This window comes from Echinops telfairi, unplaced genomic scaffold, assembly GCF_000313985.2.
Source record: "Echinops telfairi isolate 266 unplaced genomic scaffold, ASM31398v2 ScPeMD7_57;HRSCAF=196, whole genome shotgun sequence".
Taxonomy (NCBI): domain Eukaryota; kingdom Metazoa; phylum Chordata; class Mammalia; order Afrosoricida; family Tenrecidae; genus Echinops; species Echinops telfairi.
In genome coordinates, this window is record NW_022103955.1 from 3,058,368 (window position 1) to 3,077,493 (window position 19,126).

The window sequence follows — 19,126 nt, forward strand, 5'->3', positions numbered from 1 at the left end:
CAAGAGACCTGAGAACTAGAAAGGTGAGGCTGACCGAGCCATTTATCCCTTCACCCTTCAATTAACCCCACATGTGTTTATCGGCCAATAAACTAACTACCTCAATGAGGCTCCTCAGCATTCGTTAGGCAGTGATTCTTGGACTCTTCTTCCCCTTTATTGAAATATAAAAGGAAGTCTGAAAATGCCTCGAACAGATAGCCCTCCCAGTAGTCCCCAGGAAGACTACCCTTTAGTGGGTGTTGGGGCTAGGAGATAACTTGTGTATGATTACAGCTCAGTGCTTGATACACACCGATTGTATACACTCCATTAGTCTGAGTGCAATAAAAAAAATCCATTATTTGGGAGCATATGGCTTGAAGAGATAAAGCTACAAAAACACTCTGATGTGCTCGACCCAGAGGCCCTCGACAGTGAACTTGGGCATTGTTTCAAGGTCAGCGACGAATTAAGAGAGCAGGATTTTCTCCACTTTCCCTGGTTGATTCTTGTCACTTAGAATTAGTTTCAAGGAAGCCATAACATAATGATAGATGTCACAATAGCCTCACCACCCTGGGAGACGCAGTTCTATTCAAAGGTTTCAGCAATCTTCAAGACGCAGGTATGGATAACGTCAATACAATTCAGATGCATTATGACCACCGGTGTTCACAAACAGATCACAAATATTAGAAACTTCTGCAAGAAAATCAAATTTGTTTCGAACATAGGCCACATCTTCATAAGGATTAGGTTCCAAGGTTAAAAATTAAGACTACGTTTTTGAAAGCTTGGAATTGAACTATGTGCTTATTTTGTTGTCTCCATCCTCAGATTCATACATCACTCATTAATGGCAGGCCAAGTGCTGATGTTCTTTCACCCAAGTTGCTGGAATTCACATCTGCCCGCTATATCCGACTGCGCTTACAACGCATTAGAACCCTTAACGCAGATCTTATGACCCTGAGCCACCGGGACCCGAAAGATCTTGATCCTATTGTCACACGAAGAGTAAGTAACACGGCAACTCTCCAGACAATTGTGAAAAAGTATATTTGAAGGGAAAAGTGCTCTTCTTTTTTATTAGTTCTTTCTTGTTATTATATCAAAAATATATAAGATCATCACATGATTTGTTATATCTGTTGCCTTTAAGCTAGGTGATAAGAATGACATCATGTCCTCAGGGCCCCTCATGTCCACCCTGTTGCCCAAATCCAATAATGTAGTGAATGCAGTGGCCATGCTGTGCAGATTGCTGACCTTCACCCAATAAGGGTTTTAACTTTATTCCACTTAAGGAGAATTACACATTTTGGACATATAGTTTACATTCAGAAAAACATTTACATGTTAAGTGTATGTGTACAAGGCTTTATGTACAAACATTTTCATATCCCTTTTAAATCATATAAGTGGAATTCTGGATTTTAGGGTATCCCTGGATGTAATATTTAAGAAAGACCTATTCCTTTTACAAAAGTAGCTGTACAATTTTACAAAGAGCCAAGCAACATGTGAGTGTAGTGATTGTACAACATGCTTTCAATATTTGAGGTTGTCAGCCATTTCCATTGTATTCATTCTAAAATAGTTTATAGTGGCATCTCTTTATAATAGTGAGTCATATTTTTCTAATGAATAATTTTGAGCATGTGTTTTTGATATCTAATTTAACATTTTGACCATTTTTAATTGGGTTATCGGTCTTCATATAGCTGAGTTTAAAAGGCATTTATGTATTTTGCATGTATGTCCCAGATCATATATGCAAGGGATCTTCAAAAATGTCATGGAAAATAGAATTAAAAGGTAATGGGATTTTCACATGAGTGTTTGAATATACATGTATTCCTATGAATATCTTCTCTCTGTTGGAGCTTGCTTATTCATTTTCTGACATTATGATATGTGGTGATCAGAAGTTTTAATTTTGAGAAGCATAGTTTATCATTTTTTCTGTTATGGGTAATGCTCCCTGTGTCCTCTCTGAATGATTTACCATCTCTAATTCACCTGTATAGTCTCCTACGTTTTATTCCAGTAGCTTCATGGTTTCGGCTTTTATCTCCAGAACCCACCTAAATTCATTCTGTGCTTGGTGGAAGTTAAAGGACAAAGTTTGTGCCTCCCTGCCATGCTGTACATAGAGCTGTCCAAGCATCACTTGCCTTTCCTCATTAAATTGCTTTGGAACTCCTGTTGACATTTTTCCCTGGTGATGGAGGGTCCATTTTTGAATGGTACATTACTTCCTGGATCTATTTCTCTATCCAACATTAAACTTTCTTCATTACTGTGGCTTTATAGGAACTTTTAGGGCCAGGTAATGTTGCCCTCTAAATTGGTTCTTTTCCAAGATGGTTTTGGCTCTTACAGGTTTCTCATATTTCATTATAAATGTGAGAATCAGTGTGTCAATCTTTGTCACATATTGCTGTATTCATTTTGCCAACATTTTGTAAACCCTTGCAATAGCATATGTTTTGAAGATTACTGACATGTTTTAAGATGCAACTATGTTGGAGAATCTGATTAGATTCCTATGGTTTCTGATTTTGTGTTAATTTGAGCATTGTTTATTTTCATTAAATACACAAGAGTTCTTTGTATTAAATATAATTTTAAATGTATGGATAACTATATTTTAATTGTATGGATAATATATTTTAAATTACTGATGTGAACTCTTAAATCTCCTGAGATGTTTATTGAAGTGTCAGCACTTTCTTTCCCTGAAATATGAAAGATTTTATGTTTCCTTTGTAATTTTCCCTTTCCTCAGTATTTCTATTCAATAAAAGACATTTCCATCGGAGGAATGTGTATTTGCCATGGCCACGCACGTACATGTCCATGGGATGAAACAACAAAGGTAGGAGCCATTGCTATACACTTTTCAAAAGCTCTCAAATAAACGTTTGGATACAATGAATGTTTATATTGCTCTTTTAAACAATAATTCAGGGGAAATAGTCAAAGGTCTAAAACCATAATGTAATATTTTTTCTTAAATTTTTTAGCTGGTTTCATTTATTAGCATTTTCAGTTTGATTTGTTTTTAAGACTTATGGTTTCTAATTAAACCTTTACTGTGTATTTTGACATCTTTCTCTATAGTGACCCTATAAGACATAGGGTCTTATAGGGTCCTTAGGATTCCAAAGAGTATAAATCCTTATGAGATCAGACACCTGCACCTCTCTCTCTCTAAAGGAAAAGCTAGTGGGCTTCAACGGCTGCCTTTGCCCTTACCAATTACGACAATACATAATCTGCTCCACAACATCGGGTTTGGGTTAGGGGTTTTGGATCTTTCTATAAGACTTCCCACACTATAGACACACAAAAACACACAAACCGAAGGACTAACTCGCTGCTTTCAAGTCCATTCTGACTCACGGTGGTTTCCGAGACTGTAAATCTGTACTGGAGCAGACAGCCTCATCATTCTCCCTGAAGCAGTTGTTGTGTTTGAACTACTGACCTTGCAGTTTGCAACCTAACATCTGCTCCACAGTGCCACTGGGGCCTCTTCTCGGGAAGACAGTCAAACAAACACACACATTAACATATACAGTCATACATTGTATTTAGAGTTGGAAAGAACCATTTCCTTCTTTTCATTTGCCCCTTCTTCCATTTTTGTGGTCTTAAATCAAGATAAAATAAAGTTTATTGTTAAGTGTCAAAATGACATTTACCCGCCACCTTTCTTTTAAGCAACTCACATTACTTCTCGGGTCCCCATCAGACCCTTCCGGCTGCAAGCTTTGGCATTATCTTCTTATCACTGTTGAAAAATATCGAGGTGAACATTAAGCAGTCTATTAATGGATTCTTTCAGACCCTGAAAGTTGACAACTCCATTAAGAAATGACAGTCATCTTTAGTTTAGTGTTGCCTTATTTCTCCTCGCTTGTATTTATACATGCTTGTATTTATATGTGCGTATTTTGTCTCGAAAGTTAAATGCTTCGTCTCTGCCATTGCCCTGTATCTTCCCTGGTGACACCCTGCCACATAATGGACCTGCAGGTGAAGGTTTTAATCAATATTTGTCCTCTTTTCTGTTTAGAAATTACAGTGTCAATGCGAACACAACACCTGTGGGGAGAATTGCAGTAAGTGCTGCCCTGGCTTCCATCAGCAGCCCTGGAGACCTGGGACGATTTCTTCTGGTAACACATGCGAAGGTAAATACACTTGAATTTGGAGAGTGGTATCCCCTCCCCCTTAATATGTTTATGATGATTTGACAACTTCTGTAATTGGGAAATACATTTTATCTCAGAAATTTGATCAGCTTAATAAAGTCTAAACTAGCGAGACCTAATTCAATATGTACAAATTTCATCTACTTATCGAACTTGCTATTCAGGTGATATGAAATGCTATTTCTAAAAACAATTGCCCAGAATGCCATTTTGTGGATATAACACAGCTTATTTAAATAGTTTCTGGTCAACAAACATTTTGTTTGTCATTACTCTTTTGTTTATAAAATGGTGCAGTGATTAATCCTGTATATGGCATTTATAATGTGCAAGTATTTCTGCAAGCTATAATCACAAAAGATGGTTGCTGAGTCCAATGAGGATACACATTTATAACTTTGATTGCTAGTCCCAACAACCCTGGGTAAAATTGCTCATATCCTATTAAAATTTCTTCTACAATTTTGGTTTAATTTTATCATCATAGAAATTGATTTTAGGAAGAGAGAACTTTCTTTCCCTAGGACATCATATGGATATAAATTGAGATGGTAAAATATTCTTGTAGAATGCAACTGTCACAATAAAGCCAAGGACTGCTACTATGATGAGAGTGTTGCACATGAGAACCGAAGTCTGAATACTGCTGGGCAGTTCCAGGGAGGAGGAGTTTGTATAAACTGTCAACAGAACACAGCGGGGATCAACTGTGAAACGTGTGTCGATGGATATTATAGACCACTAAAAGTAAGAGTATTTCTTCACCGTAACTGAGCTTCGTTTTCTTCTATTGCTAGAGTGCTACGGAACCAACTCCCACACTTAGTATGAGAGACTCATTTCCTTTTGTAATGGTTCATTTATATTCTTACGCTAGTTTGATTCTTCAGATACGGATGTAGCATTCTACCTGCTATAGTCTAGCTCAAAGTAAAACATTTAGAAAATGCATCCATTACGATTAAGCCTACATTTTACAGTCCGTTACCTATGAAACTCAGGTTTTTATAACACTAACTGTGTATGCGAACCTTTGACCAGGGACTGAGCAGCTCTTTCTTTCAGATAGAAGTCGGTTAATGAGTCCTAGTTACATTGGTGTGTAGCCGTTGCATGGGCACCATGTTTCTCTGATTATGAAACCAGGTGCCATTGATTTGATTCCAACTTGTGGCAACTCCCATTCGTGTCAGAGTAGACCTGTGTTCCATGGTGATTTCAATGGCTGAACCTTCAGAAGTAGATCACCAGGAGTTTCTTCTGAGGCACTTCTGGGTGGATTTGTAGCTCCCGCCTCTCAGTTAGTAGCCAAGTGTGTTAACCCTTTGCCTCACACAGGAGCTCCTAGACTGCTTAAAATAAGACTCGGATGGATAGCAAATAGTGGGTGGTTGGGTAGCAGTGGTGATAGGGAAGGATATCATTTTGCTAATGATGCTAACTGCTGCCACCACCAACCAAAAGGATGTTTGAAATTTCTTGCTTTAAAAGCACCTTGTCTTCCTGAAATCTGTGCGTCTTGGTTAGAAAAGGCATTGTAATAATCGTGTCTTGAATAATATCATTGATTTCATTGCTGGTAACGCTGCTATTTCTGGTAAAATAATTTAGGGTATTCTCTGCCTTTCAGGTTTCTCCTTATGAGGACAACCCTTGCCATCCATGTGACTGTGACCCCTGGGGGTCCCTTGGTTTTGTCTGTATTAAGGATGATCTTCATTCTAACTTACACGATGGTATGTAGTTGAATTGCTTTGGGGCAGTGATTTGGGGTGGGAGATTTAGATCTAATGGAAATATTATCATTGTGCAGCAATTTGATGACATAAATCTTCACTGATATTTTGTTCACCAGTAAAAGGGAGCTTCAAAAAGTTTGTGGAAAATTTTTCATGATCTTTTAACTATTTTCCATGAATCTTTTTGGAAGCCCCATGTATTTGATGAAGACCTTCCTCTATCTGCACAGGAGAGATGAGGCAGTGTGCTCCTGCAGAGATTTATCTTCTCATAACCCCTAACAGACATTTTCACTCTGTCCTATGGAGTCATTATGCATCACAAGTGATTCGATGACAGTGGGGTTTGTTGGTAGAATAGGTCAGAAGTTTTTTAGGACCTAGAAGCCTATAATTGAACCAGGTGATAAAAGCTCTGCTCACAGGTACTAAACAAATGAGAGCGTGGGCACTAGGATGGCTGGTAGGGGCAAGTGTCATGAAAGAAAAGATCAATGTGGATGTCAACAGAGATGCTGACACTAGCTCAAACTTGTGAGTAGCTAAAGCTGAGAAATGACGAAGTCAAAGAGCTGAACAGAAAATTTCAAAAGGCAGCTTGAGAAGACAAAGTAAAATACTATAATGAAATACGAGGGTGTACCCCCCCACCCCACCCCAAAAAGAACAAAATGGTCTGCGGGGCTGAGCTTTCTTAGTACACATTTTTCCAGCTAGCTGAACATCCAGCAACTCGCTCAGAATGCACCCAGGAGTGTCACCTGGGAAGGTTCTCCCTGGTCATAGTGAATTTTTTTGTAAAAAGTAGTTTCTTTGAACCTCGTTGTTTTGTAATGGCCGATTTAAGGGAACAGTGTGAGGCTGTGAAATTTTGTTTCCTGCTTGAGAAAAATGCCACAGAAGCTATTGTGATGTTGAACACAGCTACCAAGGACAGTGCAATGGGGAAAACTAAGTTGTATGAGTGGTTGCTTGTTTCAAAAAAGGTGAAATGCTGATTGATGACAAACCTCGTCTGGACTTCTGTCAACTCCCCAATGGACAAAAATGTCGACAAAATCCGTGCACCTGTGCTCAAAGGTGACAATAGACCATTGAAGGGATGGGGGGATTATCTGGACTATCTTGGAGCTCGGTTCAGTGAATTTTAATGGAAGATTTGGGAATGAGAAGGATCGCTGGGGCATTTGTGGCTTGGGTTCTGACTGATCAGGAAAAAGAGGGTCCAGTAGAAACATGCTGTGCTCTGAAAAAACAGCTCTGAAGAGACCCAGACTTTTTGTCCCCCAAGGACATAGCTGGTGATGAGACATGGTGCTATTCTTGACCCCGAAAGCAAACATCAATCAAGCCAGTGGAACACACCGTCACCACCTCACCCCAAAAGAGTTTGTCAGGTGAAATCAAAGATCCAGACGATGCCCATTTGGTTTGGGGTTTGTTTGTTTTTTATGTGATGGTGACAGTGCATTTGGAGTTTATTCCACCAGTTCAGATTGTTAATCAAGCTTTCAATGTAGAGGTTCTGAAAAGATTGTGTGACAAAAAAGACCTGATTTGTGGCAGACAGGGGACTGGTTTTGCCACCATGACAATGCACTTGCTCATGTAGCCATGTCATTGCGCCAGTTTTTGGCAAAAAACGACATGCCTTTTGTGGACCCTGGACCTGACACACCTGGCCTCGCTCCATTCTTTTGTTTCCTCAAATGAAGAGGGACATGAAAGGATATCAATTTGATGACATAGAAGTGGGGAAGAGAAAAATGAGGGAGGTGTTGTCAGCCATCCAAACAGATGAGTTTGAAAAATGTTTCCAAGAATGGAATCACAGATTTGACAAATGCATTAAATGTAATGGACAGTACCTTGAAGGTAATAAGGTTGTTTTGTAAAAAAAATTTAAATACATACATAGCTTTGAAAAAAATTCATTTGGGGGGATGGGTTACCCTCTCATATATAAAGACTTGGAGTTAGAACACCAAAAAAGGTTAGAAAATAGAAGCATATCTTAAACTTGAACACTTGCTGCTGAAGATCAGGGATTGCAGGCTTTAGGGTGGAATACAACACAATGGGAAAAAACAAACCCCAAAACTTCACAACCAGACTAATAGGTAACATCATGATAAATGGAGAAAAGTTTGAAGTTGTCAGAGATTTTGTCTGTCTTGCATCCACAATCAATGCCCATCGAAGCATCAGTCAAGAGATCAAACAATGCATTCATTGGGTATATATGCTACACAAGCGCTCTGTAGAATATTGAAAAGGATGTTACTTTGAGGACTAATGTGTGCCTGATTCAAGCCATGTTATTTCCGGTAGCCTCACATGCATGTGAAAGTAGGACATTGAATAACGAAGAACTGTGGTGAAGAATGCTGAAGATACAATTATCTGTCAAAAGGACAAACAGATCTCTCTTGGAACAAGTATGGCCGATGGCAAGACTTCAACTGACATCCCTTGGACAGGTTGTCAGGAGAGACCTGTCACTGGAGAAGGACTTCATACTTGGTACAGTGGAGGGGCAGCAAAACAGAGGAAGGCCCTCACCGAGATGGATTGACACAGTGGCTGCAACATAGGAACCGTTGTGAGAATGGGGCAGGACTAGGCACACATTCATTCTTTGTGCCCTGGATCACTATGGGTTGGAACCGACTCTGTGGTACCTCCCAACATGTCTTAGATCAAAATAACTCAGAAACTTCAAACCGTGGGTTGCACTAGTCGAAGGTTCTATGGGCAAAATAATGAATGATGCAAGAAGCACCAAAAGAGGATGGAAAGGATGCATAGTCTCTGTACCAACGAGAACTAGTTAGTCGACATTCCACCATTTCAGGAGGTAGCATATGAGCTAAATCCAATAGTTCTGAAGGAAGAAGCTCAAGGTACATTGAATGCATTAGCCAAAAACAAGTCCCCAGGAATTGATGGAATACCACTTGAAATATTTCAACAAGCAGAAGAAGTACTAGGAACAGTCATTCATCTATGTCAGGAAATTTGGAAGACAGCTAAACAGCCAACTGGAAAAGATCCATACTTGTACCCATTCTAGAGAAAAGTGACCAAACAGAATGTCCAAATTATAGAACAATCTCTTTAATAACACATGCAAGTAAAATGTTGGTGAAAATCGTCCTTCATTGGGTGCTGCAATACATGGACAGGAACCTCCCAGAGGTTCTGTCTGGATTCAGAGCAGGACCTAAAACATGGACTATCGTTGCTGATGTCAGATGGATGTTGACTGAAAATAGGGAAAATCAGAAAGATGTTGACTATACAAAGGTGTTCAACTGTGGGAGTGGCTGGGTACCTGTTACTGTTCATCTTGGTTGTTGCTCCTCCCCTTGAAGCTAGAGGAGATCAGATGCTACCCTCACACCATTTTTACAGAGGCCATTGTTAGAGAAGAACGAACTCCACCTTTGCTCTTCATGCCGCTCAGACCTTTCCTAGTAATTTAATCTTCTCCACCTGCTCTGAGTTAGGCTCCTTGCCTGAAAAGAACTTCTATCTGCTATGATAGTTATATTCAATATATGTATTTGTATATATGTGCATATTTATATACACATATACATAAATATATTACATACACACATATATTAGTATATACATAAATCGATACATGGGTGTATGTGGTTTTATATATAAATTTACACACATATGTATATGTATACATAAATATATACATGTGTATATGTGTGTGCGGGGGGGGGGGTAAATATATACCTCTACTGGGGTATATATATTTAAGTGACTCTAATCAAGGTGGTGTGATTGTTAGGTGCTATCAGGTACTATCAGGTGGTTGTTAGGTGCTAAAGGGTCATTCTCAGTGACCCTTTCTTTTGAAGACCTACTTCTTTTTGGCTGCCCCTCCACTGTCCTGAGCATGATGTCCTCCCCCAGGACTGGTCTCTCCTTAAAGCATGCCCACAGTCGGTGAGATAAAGTCTTACCATCATTGCCCTTCAGGGCCATTCTGACTGCTCTTCTTCCAAGCCAAATCTGTTGGGTTTTGCAGCCCATACTGCTTTCCATTTGCCTCGCCAACCCCATGGTTCAAATGCATCGATTTGTCTTTGGTCTTCCTTATTCCTTGTCCTACTTTCGCGTTACATGAAGCTACTGAAAATACCACAGCTTGGGGCAGGTGCACCTTCGTCTTCAAAATAACATCCTTGCTTTTCAACACTTCAAAGAGGTCTTGTGCAGCAGATTTACCTAATGCAAGTCTTGTTTGATTTCTCAACTGCTGCTTCCATGAGCATTGGTAGTGGATCCAAGCAAGATGAAATTCTTGACAACTTCAATCTTTTCTCCCTTTATCATGATGTTACCTATCAGTCCAGTTGTTAGAATTTGGGTCTTCTTTACATTAAATTTTAGTCTATTCTGAAGGCTAAAACCTCATTTCACCAGTAAATGCTTAATGAGTAAGTATGGTGAAGGGATACAACCTTGCTGATTTTAACCTATGCAGCATTCCCTTGTTTTGTTAGCACACTGCCTCTTGATCCATGTGCAAGTTCCTCTTGAGCGGAGTGAAACAGATTGGAATAGAACATGCTAATTCTTTAAGTACTTTCAGTAGTTCCATTCAAGTAACAAGGATTCAACTGAGTAATAGTAACAGAGAGAAAGCGCTTGCCGAATCTTGATTTAAATGTCTTTCATCTTCATGTTGGTTATTGTCATTTGTTTCTCTCCAGGGAAATGGCCAGGGCAGTGCCCATGTAAGGAGGGTTATACGGGAGAAAAATGCGATCGCTGCCAATTTGGCTATAAGGGTTACCCCAAGTGTATCCGCTGTGAGTGCAGTCCGGCTGGCAGTGTGAATGAAGACCCCTGCACAGAGCCTTGTCTCTGCAAGGTACATGAGACACCACGATGACATGTGTCTGCATGCTTTCTTTGGGGCTTTGGCTTGGATAAGCTAGTCTTGATTAAAGCAAAATGTTAAGAGAGCACCCCTTCCCCCATACCTTCCTGAGAAGTATGGCATCATGTCCCAGTGAGTTGACCATAATATATGTCCTTGGACTTAGCTAGCACAGAGTTTTTGGTACCCTATGAGCTCTGGCCATAGACTCTAGAAGCATCTCTGTGACTTCACAGAATGAAGCTAAGTGCTGTTAGGTACCACGAGCCAGTTCAGACTTATAATGAGTCTGTCTACCCTGGTTCCCTAAAAGTCAGACATCCCCCGAAAATAAGACCTCCCCGAAAATAAGGCCCCCCGAAGCGACCGTAACTCTGGACTCTGGACCATAGCGGCGGGCGCTCCTGTGCAGCTCACTGTTGGCCGCAGCACAGCCAGAGCAGACAGGAAGTGAGAGGTCTCTTTCAATAAAACAATAAACAATAAATGTGTACCATATTCTTCTTCATGGAAAAATAAGACATCCCCTGAAAATAAGACCTAGCGCATCTTTGGGAGCACAAATTAATATAAGACACTGTCTTATTTTCGGGGAAACAGGGTATGTACAACCAAATGAAACACTGCCTGGTCCTGCACCATCTCACAAGTGTTCTTATAGTTGAACCACAGTGCAAATCCATCAACAAGGTGAATTGCAGCTAAGCATAGATGATGATGATGATTGATTAGATCTTGGTTTACAACTTGCCTTCCTCTCTACCTTCTTTTCCGGGTTTATGTGCAAAGGAGAACCAAGTAAATATGAAATTCTTAAAAGCATTAATTAAAGGCAGTTACGTGGTTGGGGATTCCTCTTTAAAAGTCTTGAATAATATGAGCAAGATGTTAAACTGATGCAGTTAGATGTTTTATTTGACAATATCATGCTAGTAACAATTTCCACTGGTAATGTGTAGGACTTTTTCCTCCCTTAGATTATTTTAGTTCCACATAAGCACATCATTAGGCATACTTTTTAAATATTACTACAATGCATTTGTCAAAATTCACAGCCTCAGGACACACTCCTCCATAAGACTGTCGTTCTTTGCTTCCGACACCAGACCCCAAGACTGTTGATGTGATCTGCTTTACCTTGAGACATTTTGTCAGCATAAGGTATCAGAGGGGTCCAAGTGTTCCAATAAGAAGACCTTCTAGTCTCTGAAGACATGCTGAAGACCTAGTGGTTTCACAAGCACAAAGGTCCAACGCTATGGCTTTCTAGTCCCATAAAGAGTTACAATCTTGGAAACCCCAAGAGGGTCCATGGGTCGGAATCGACACGATGGCAGTGCGTTTTGAATTTGGAGGTGTCGTTGAGTAATTTTTGGACTGCTAGCCACATGATTAGCAATTCAGACCCCCCAGGGGCTCTGCATAAGGAAGACAAAGCTACCTGCTCCTGTCAAGAAGTACAGCCCTCAGAAACTTCATGAAGGACCTCTATGAATTGACTCAGTGGCACTGGGTTTGTTCATTGAGCAGTTGTCTTTTCTCCATAATTTAAAATGTATGGAAGGGCAGCAGAAATGACCGTTGTAAAATAGAAAAAGAATACAAAGCCATTTCAGGATAATACGCATGCTCTGAGTTTCTTAGTTTTGTTTTTGACTACACAATGAAGTAATACATTTTTCAAAGTCGGTCTTCTGGAACGATATAACAATGTGCTTTCATAAAGATTACAGCCTTGGACACCTTATGAGGCAGTTCTACTCTGTCCTGTAGGGTCACTGTGAGCTAGAAAACACATGTCAGTGCATAACAACCACCAGCCACCTTCTGAAAAGATTCACATCCTGTTTACTTCGTTATCTACTTCATTCTTTGTCGCTCCACAGCCTTTCTTATTAATGTCACTTTAAAAAATACTATCTTTCTGAACACGTTGATTTCAAAAGTGGTTCCTCCACATTGCAGGCAAATGTCGAGGGGCAAGACTGTGATCGCTGCAAACCCGGATTCTATAACTTGAAGGACAGCAACCCCTGGGGCTGCTCCGAGTGCTTCTGCTTTGGTGTGTCTAACGTCTGCAAGAGTCTCTCTTGGCCCATCCGCCAGGTGGGTGACAAGCAAGTATTTAACGCACTCACATGGGCTCTTTGGGCTGTGGCTGGGAAGCAATGAGGCTGACTTGCACCGTGTCTGCACATCACTCCCATCCACTAAGAATGGCCTTGCCACATGCCAACGGCAGGCAGTCCCACTGCTAAAAGTGACCTGTGTCTTGACGTTCCATGAAAGGTTATGTATTTGTCCCTACATACATTGTCCTATAAATTATGTGATGAAATGCTGTAGCAGAATGCATCCTATTTAAGAACCTTAAAATGCTGGAAGATTTATCAAGTGGTCAGGTCAGATTTCAGCCCACCTGCTCCGCTCTTGCCTCAGGCTAGGGAAACACACCAGGACACAGGTCCTGCAGAATTTTCCAGAACGCCCAGCTTTTTGGAGAATGAGAAGTTCAGAGGTCAGAGAGAGGGTGGCAAGTGAAAAAGGAAGCAGGAGGATGGCTGGAGGGCAGCAAGGGACTGCAGGGGTGGGTGACCCCTGCAGGTGACCACCTGTCTTCCCAACTCTCCCCCATCTCAAGGGACTGGTGTCGAGGGTGAGTCCCTGCCTCCCCGTCTTGTATTTAAAGTAGCTCTTTAATAAAGAACTGGGGCTACCTTTGTCAGGTCGATGTCATTGGCAAATTGAAAATACAGATTCTAGAAAATATTTCTATGTATTTTTTGGCATTTGAGTAAAGGGACAACAAGGAAGGGAGGGTCAGAATTAGCAAATGACCTTTTACTTAATGTATTTCTTAAGTTCTTTGCTGTTTTTCAATCTCAAATGTATATCCACAACCCTTATCGTTTTATTAGCTAACATTCTCGTAATGGATCTGATTTTGAGGGACACATTTAACTGCTTCATCAGTCTCTCTGGACTTTTGATAAAAAGAAAGGTCACACATAGGCTGCACAATTTCTGGAGTCCCAGTCGCATTAACCCCATCACTAGCTGCGTTGTGTGGGTCTATTCATTTTGAACATATTAGTCCTGGACTGGGTGAAATCTAAGCTTCTAGTTTATGTTCTAAAATCATTGCATTATTTTTCAGATCAATGACATGTCTGGGTGGCTGGTCACTGACTTGATCGGTTCAAATAGGATCCAGCCTCAGCAGGCTCTTCATAGTGGATTTCACCAAATTAGTATCAACAACTCCGCAGTTTTGCAAAGGTTAACTTCTAAGTACTACTGGTCAGCTCCTAAGGCATATCTAGGAAATAAGGTAAGTCCTTAATGGAAGTTAGGGCATCTTGGGCAAGATCTCAGCATACTAAGAAAGAAGTTCTGTTTGCAATTTAAATACCTTTATTGGTCACTGAACATCTGACAGAAACTGTCACAGTATTTGTTTGCATCTGAATTATGGTATCTTTTTATAATCCTTAAACCATGTTTTATGCATCGTTAAAATAAGAACACTCGCTCTTTGCTGAGTTCATTGGAACACTATTTCATAAAGTCTTCTCCAGTGACAAACATTTTCTTTTTGAGTTCTTGAATCATTTGGGCTTTTAATAAAATATTAGACACATTCTTATTTTGTTCATTATTAGTCATACTTTTTCTTAACGTCGCCCTGGCTTTGAAAGCTGCCCAGAAAATAGAAAGCACTCAAAGTTTTTTGGAATCCATTGTTTTCTCTTTCATTATTAGTACAGATAGTTACCTACACAAAGTTCACAAGCAGGAACAGAATTTAAGAAAATGTTAATAAAATGCAAAAGTCATTTGACATTTAGAGAGTTAGTTTATATGATTTAATCTTTTCTGTCAATGGCATAAACGCATTCCTTCTTCTCAATTATACCACTTTTACCCAGATTCTGATTAAACTGGACATATGCAATCAATCAAGTGAAATTATCTATCCCAATAGCTGTAGTTCCCCACTGATCTTAACAATGCATTTAATATGTTTTAAAATAATGCTAATACTTCACTTTCATTGTAACTTGGTAAAATATTTGTTATATTTTAATTTTCTACAACTTGCTTTATGTGTTTTAAAATAGTGTTTATTTTTACTAAATGGCTATTGCTTAAGTTACCATTAATGAGAGTATGTCTTGCATGTCAAAGGGAACTGACTTTGGAGGTTCCCAAGGCATGGAGGGCAAGGGGTGGAAGAGGGGACAATAGATTAGAAGGTTTACAGGTATTAATTTGGGTGAAAGGGAGGATGGGCGGTGGTCCTTAAGAGGGAGAAGAGAAATCAGAGGTGGAGGCAGAGGGGGAGTGGAACTACAGGGCTTGTGGGGAGGTGGGTGATGAGTGGTTTGTACAGTTAAATGCAGAGCTGAAGGTCTGAAATGGAACCTACTCCCCCTGACCTGGTTCAAAATTTTAATTTATATATTTAAAAGCAGAGTACTATAGCCACAGGCAAAGAGACCGGGATTTGTAATGCAGCTCATAAAGTAATATGGCTAGAAGGACCATGTTGATTGACTACATCTCAGTTCATTTCTCCTTCAAATTACAACCCTAGAAGCTGTGCTCTCTTGAAGCATGGTCTTATAAAGAGAGGTTATTTTCCCACCACTTGAAGTCGCTGTCTGTTTTTAGTGCAAAGATTGGACTCTGAACATTATATTGTTTGTTGCGGTCACCCCCCAATCTGTATCATTCACAGTTTTCCAGAACCAACAGGCATTTTCATTAAAGGAACTGATTCACAGACTGCCAAGCTTAAAATCTATGGAGCAGGCCCGCTGGCTAAACTCACGCAGGCAGTGATGCTGCAGACTGGCATTGAAAACTTAGAGGGCAGCTGGGTTTTTGTTATTGTCTGGAAGCCGAATTCCTTCTCCAAGAAACCTCAGTTTTCACTTTTGGGGCCTTTCCTTGGTTGGATGAAGTCTCCTCACAGGAGTTATCTCTAATACTGCGAGGGAACTGATTGTAAGCGATCATCCCATGAACAAGCTCCCTGATAGCACTGTCAAGTCTAGAATTAGATCAAGAAACTAGGGCCCCAGGCCTAGCCAAGTGGACGCATACAATGATCACACCGTCAGAAAGGAATCTCGGTTTCACTAATACCTTGCCCTGGCATGGCCGTAACAGCGTATCATGCTCCCTGTTGTTCGCCTGTAAGCAGGACCAGCGATGAACATGTGGAGGTTGTGGTCGCAGATCAAACCCCTTACTTCTAAAATACTTAAATGAAATAAAGCTTATTGCATAATTAGCTGAAATGTCAAGAAGCTTACTTTGGGATGTCTGAGGAGGCACGTATTTCTTTTCTGGGCACTTCGGCAATGTCTGGCATTTCAGTAATACTTGTTAATAAAATCTTCTCAAGCCAGGGCCTTTAATGGGAACACCTTTATGTACTGTGGCCTGGTTGGTTTCAGTCCCAGGTGAGTGCCCAATCCCTGTCACTTAGGACTGAGAGTCTTCTTCCTTTTAGTGTACATTTTAACTTAATCATTCCAGTTGACTGCATTTGGTGGGTTCCTGAAATACACGGTGTCCTATGATATTCCAGTGGAGGCAGCGGACAGTGACCTCGTGTCTCAGACAGATGTCATCGTGAAGGTAATTGCATATTGCTTTGCGGCTGGCCCAAGCTCTGTGAATAGCAGTGGCTCAGGGAAGTCTTACTAACCAGCAGTCATGACCAAGTGGCCAATTGGCCATTCATTTATCTCTTCTGGGTCACTACAGCTTGCCCATCTTCTCACACTTGAAAAGGAAGTGAGTTTTTGCTCTGAGTTCAGAATTACTCTTTTAGTCCCACACACCCTACTTCCCTCCTTTTGCCTCTGCCTTCCCAAATGAACTAATTAGGCCATGCTGGCACCCAGGGGACCGGTTCCTTCTGCCACTTGTGTAAGTTTCTCTCAGTTCTCGCCCTCTGCCATACCCCACCCCTCTTTCGTCAAAAGACACATTTCGACAGAGCACGCACTCCCACGACTTCCCGGGGTGTCGGCACCACGGAGCCTGCAGGACAGTGGAGCAAAAAAACGGTTTCAGCTCCTGATCTCCAGTGTCTGCTGCCTCCCCTGTGCCTTCCCTCTCAGCGGTGTCTGGTGATAGATCTGTGTGAATAGCCAGTTTGAGGCATGCTGGAAGCACATGTTATATACCTTTTCTTTGATATCCTTTAAGATGAGGGAGATCAGATTGGTTTCTTTGATACAAGCGAGGGTGAACCCATGCCTTTGTTTCTCTCTCTAGACCTCATCAAAGCCCACACCTTTCAGACTTGCTATAGGAATCCTCATAGAGAACAAGAGTGAAGCTCTTCTCTGAGGACCCTGGACCAGCAGTCAGACACATCGTCACATTTCTTACCAGATCAGCCTAGGCATAATGAAAGCCTAAGCAGATGAATAGATAAACAATCTTGATTTTATTTATTTATGTTTATATGAAAGCATGTTATTTGGGGGCTCTTACAGATATTATAACAATCAGTCCATCAATCAATTATATCAAGCAAACTTGTACATATGTTGCCATCATCATTTTCAAAACATTATCTCTCTAGTTGAGCCCCTTGATATCAGCTCCTCTTTGTTACCCTCCTCCCCCATGCTACCACCCTTGTGAACCCTGAATAAATTATATATCATTATTCTTTTTCATATCTTACACCGACTGCTGTATCTCTTCACCCACATTTCTGTTATTCATCCCCCTCAAGGGAGGTTATACATCCATCACTGCTAATCAGTTCTCCCTTACACCCCTTCCCCCACCTCCCTCGTGTACCCCGGGAACTGCTACTTCCCTGACTGTTTCTGGGGGGGCTCTGGATTTCGTGTTTGATTTGATTTTTTTATCATTAAATGGAATTATGGAAATTTCCTTTTGCTTTTAAATGTTAGGGAAATGGATTCACTTTAAACACCCGGGCTGAAGGCCTATTATTGCAACCCTACGAAGAGTACTTTGGTGTGGTTAGACTTGTGCCTGAGAACTTCCAAGACTTTAATACCAAACGGGAAATAGATCGAGATCAGCTGATGACCGTCCTTGCCAACGTGACGCATCTTTTGATCCGAGCCAACTACAATACTGCGAAAATAGCCCTTTACAGGTATGCATCAAAGAGAAGGGCATCATCTTTGTTGTTTTGTATTGTAAACTTAATATATCTTACTTTTGCTATTCTAAAGACACTGTCAGTGATATTAGATATCTTTAAATTTATTATAGGTATTAGCATGATTTTATAGAAGATATTAAAATAGTAGGTCATGACAAATATAACTTGTTAGAGAGATGCTTGCTGTAAGAATCTGAAACTTTCCAAGACCTTTTAAGAAATGTCTGATAAGTGAACAGCTATCACTCCCATTTGGGGGTCTGGTTCTCACACTTCTGATTGTCAAATAAAGGCTGCACAATTCGATAGTCACCATTGTGTCAATCCCATCTCTAGCTGAGCTGTGGGAGTCTGTTTCTTCATTGTGAACAGATTAGTCCTGGACTGAGTGAAATCCCAAGTGACTTCTATCTTGTATTGCATTGTTTTAAGATCAATGACATGTCTGGGTGCATGCTTAAGGTGATTTGTCTCTCTTTGGACATTTCACTCCTTTTTTTCTTTCTTTTTTAAAAAAAAAATTTTTATTGAGGAAGATCCGATTCTAAAAGTGGCTGGCCAAGCCTAAAAGTTGGATGCAGCTAAAGGAAACATGTAATTACATTATTTATTATTTATATCTGCATTCTGAGATACGAGATTGGAATGGATGGAAATTCCTGAAGGGCTTCAACTTCAAGGGGCAGACCCATTGCCATTAACTGTCTATGGGCAAAGCACACGGTTGCATCTAATGTTGTAGATGTTGTTGAAAGGGAATAATGATGGCTCCTGAAAGCCTATTGTGAAAACCATTAGGTACCAAAGTCACCTCCCCATTTGGAGTTCTCTCTTATAAGAACCAGTGCTCTCTGAGACCATGGGCATCGTGTGTGAGTGTGTACATTCATCTACCTAATCCTGTCTCTTCACAGGCTCAGTTCCGTCACTCTGGACACAGCGACCCCTAATGCTATAGACCTCGACTTGGCCTCTGAGGTGGAGCAGTGTGAGTGCCCCCCAGGCTATGCAGGCATCTCTTGTGAGGTAAGCCTTCGCCCCCGACCCCCCCAGCCATCTTTTGCATTCTTGCTTAAGTCTGGGGTAGGGGTTCGGGTTGAAGGGGGTG

The 19,126-nt window shown here is 40.7% G+C and overlaps 1 protein-coding gene across 1 annotated transcript in view; it reads left to right on the forward strand.

Moving 5' to 3' along the window:
• The window catches only part of LAMA1 (laminin subunit alpha 1), a 267,694-nt gene that overhangs the window by 157,132 nt on the left and 91,436 nt on the right, over window positions 1-19,126 (forward strand). Inside the window, exons 8-18 of the mRNA XM_013004706.2 lie at window positions 820-999; window positions 2,774-2,863; window positions 4,067-4,184; window positions 4,774-4,952; window positions 5,836-5,941; window positions 10,681-10,841; window positions 12,816-12,956; window positions 14,008-14,181; window positions 16,398-16,499; window positions 17,798-18,009; window positions 18,933-19,044. Coding sequence (XP_012860160.1) covers window positions 820-999; window positions 2,774-2,863; window positions 4,067-4,184; window positions 4,774-4,952; window positions 5,836-5,941; window positions 10,681-10,841; window positions 12,816-12,956; window positions 14,008-14,181; window positions 16,398-16,499; window positions 17,798-18,009; window positions 18,933-19,044 — 1,575 coding nt within the window. The remainder of the gene's footprint in view (window positions 1-819; window positions 1,000-2,773; window positions 2,864-4,066; window positions 4,185-4,773; window positions 4,953-5,835; window positions 5,942-10,680; window positions 10,842-12,815; window positions 12,957-14,007; window positions 14,182-16,397; window positions 16,500-17,797; window positions 18,010-18,932; window positions 19,045-19,126) is intronic.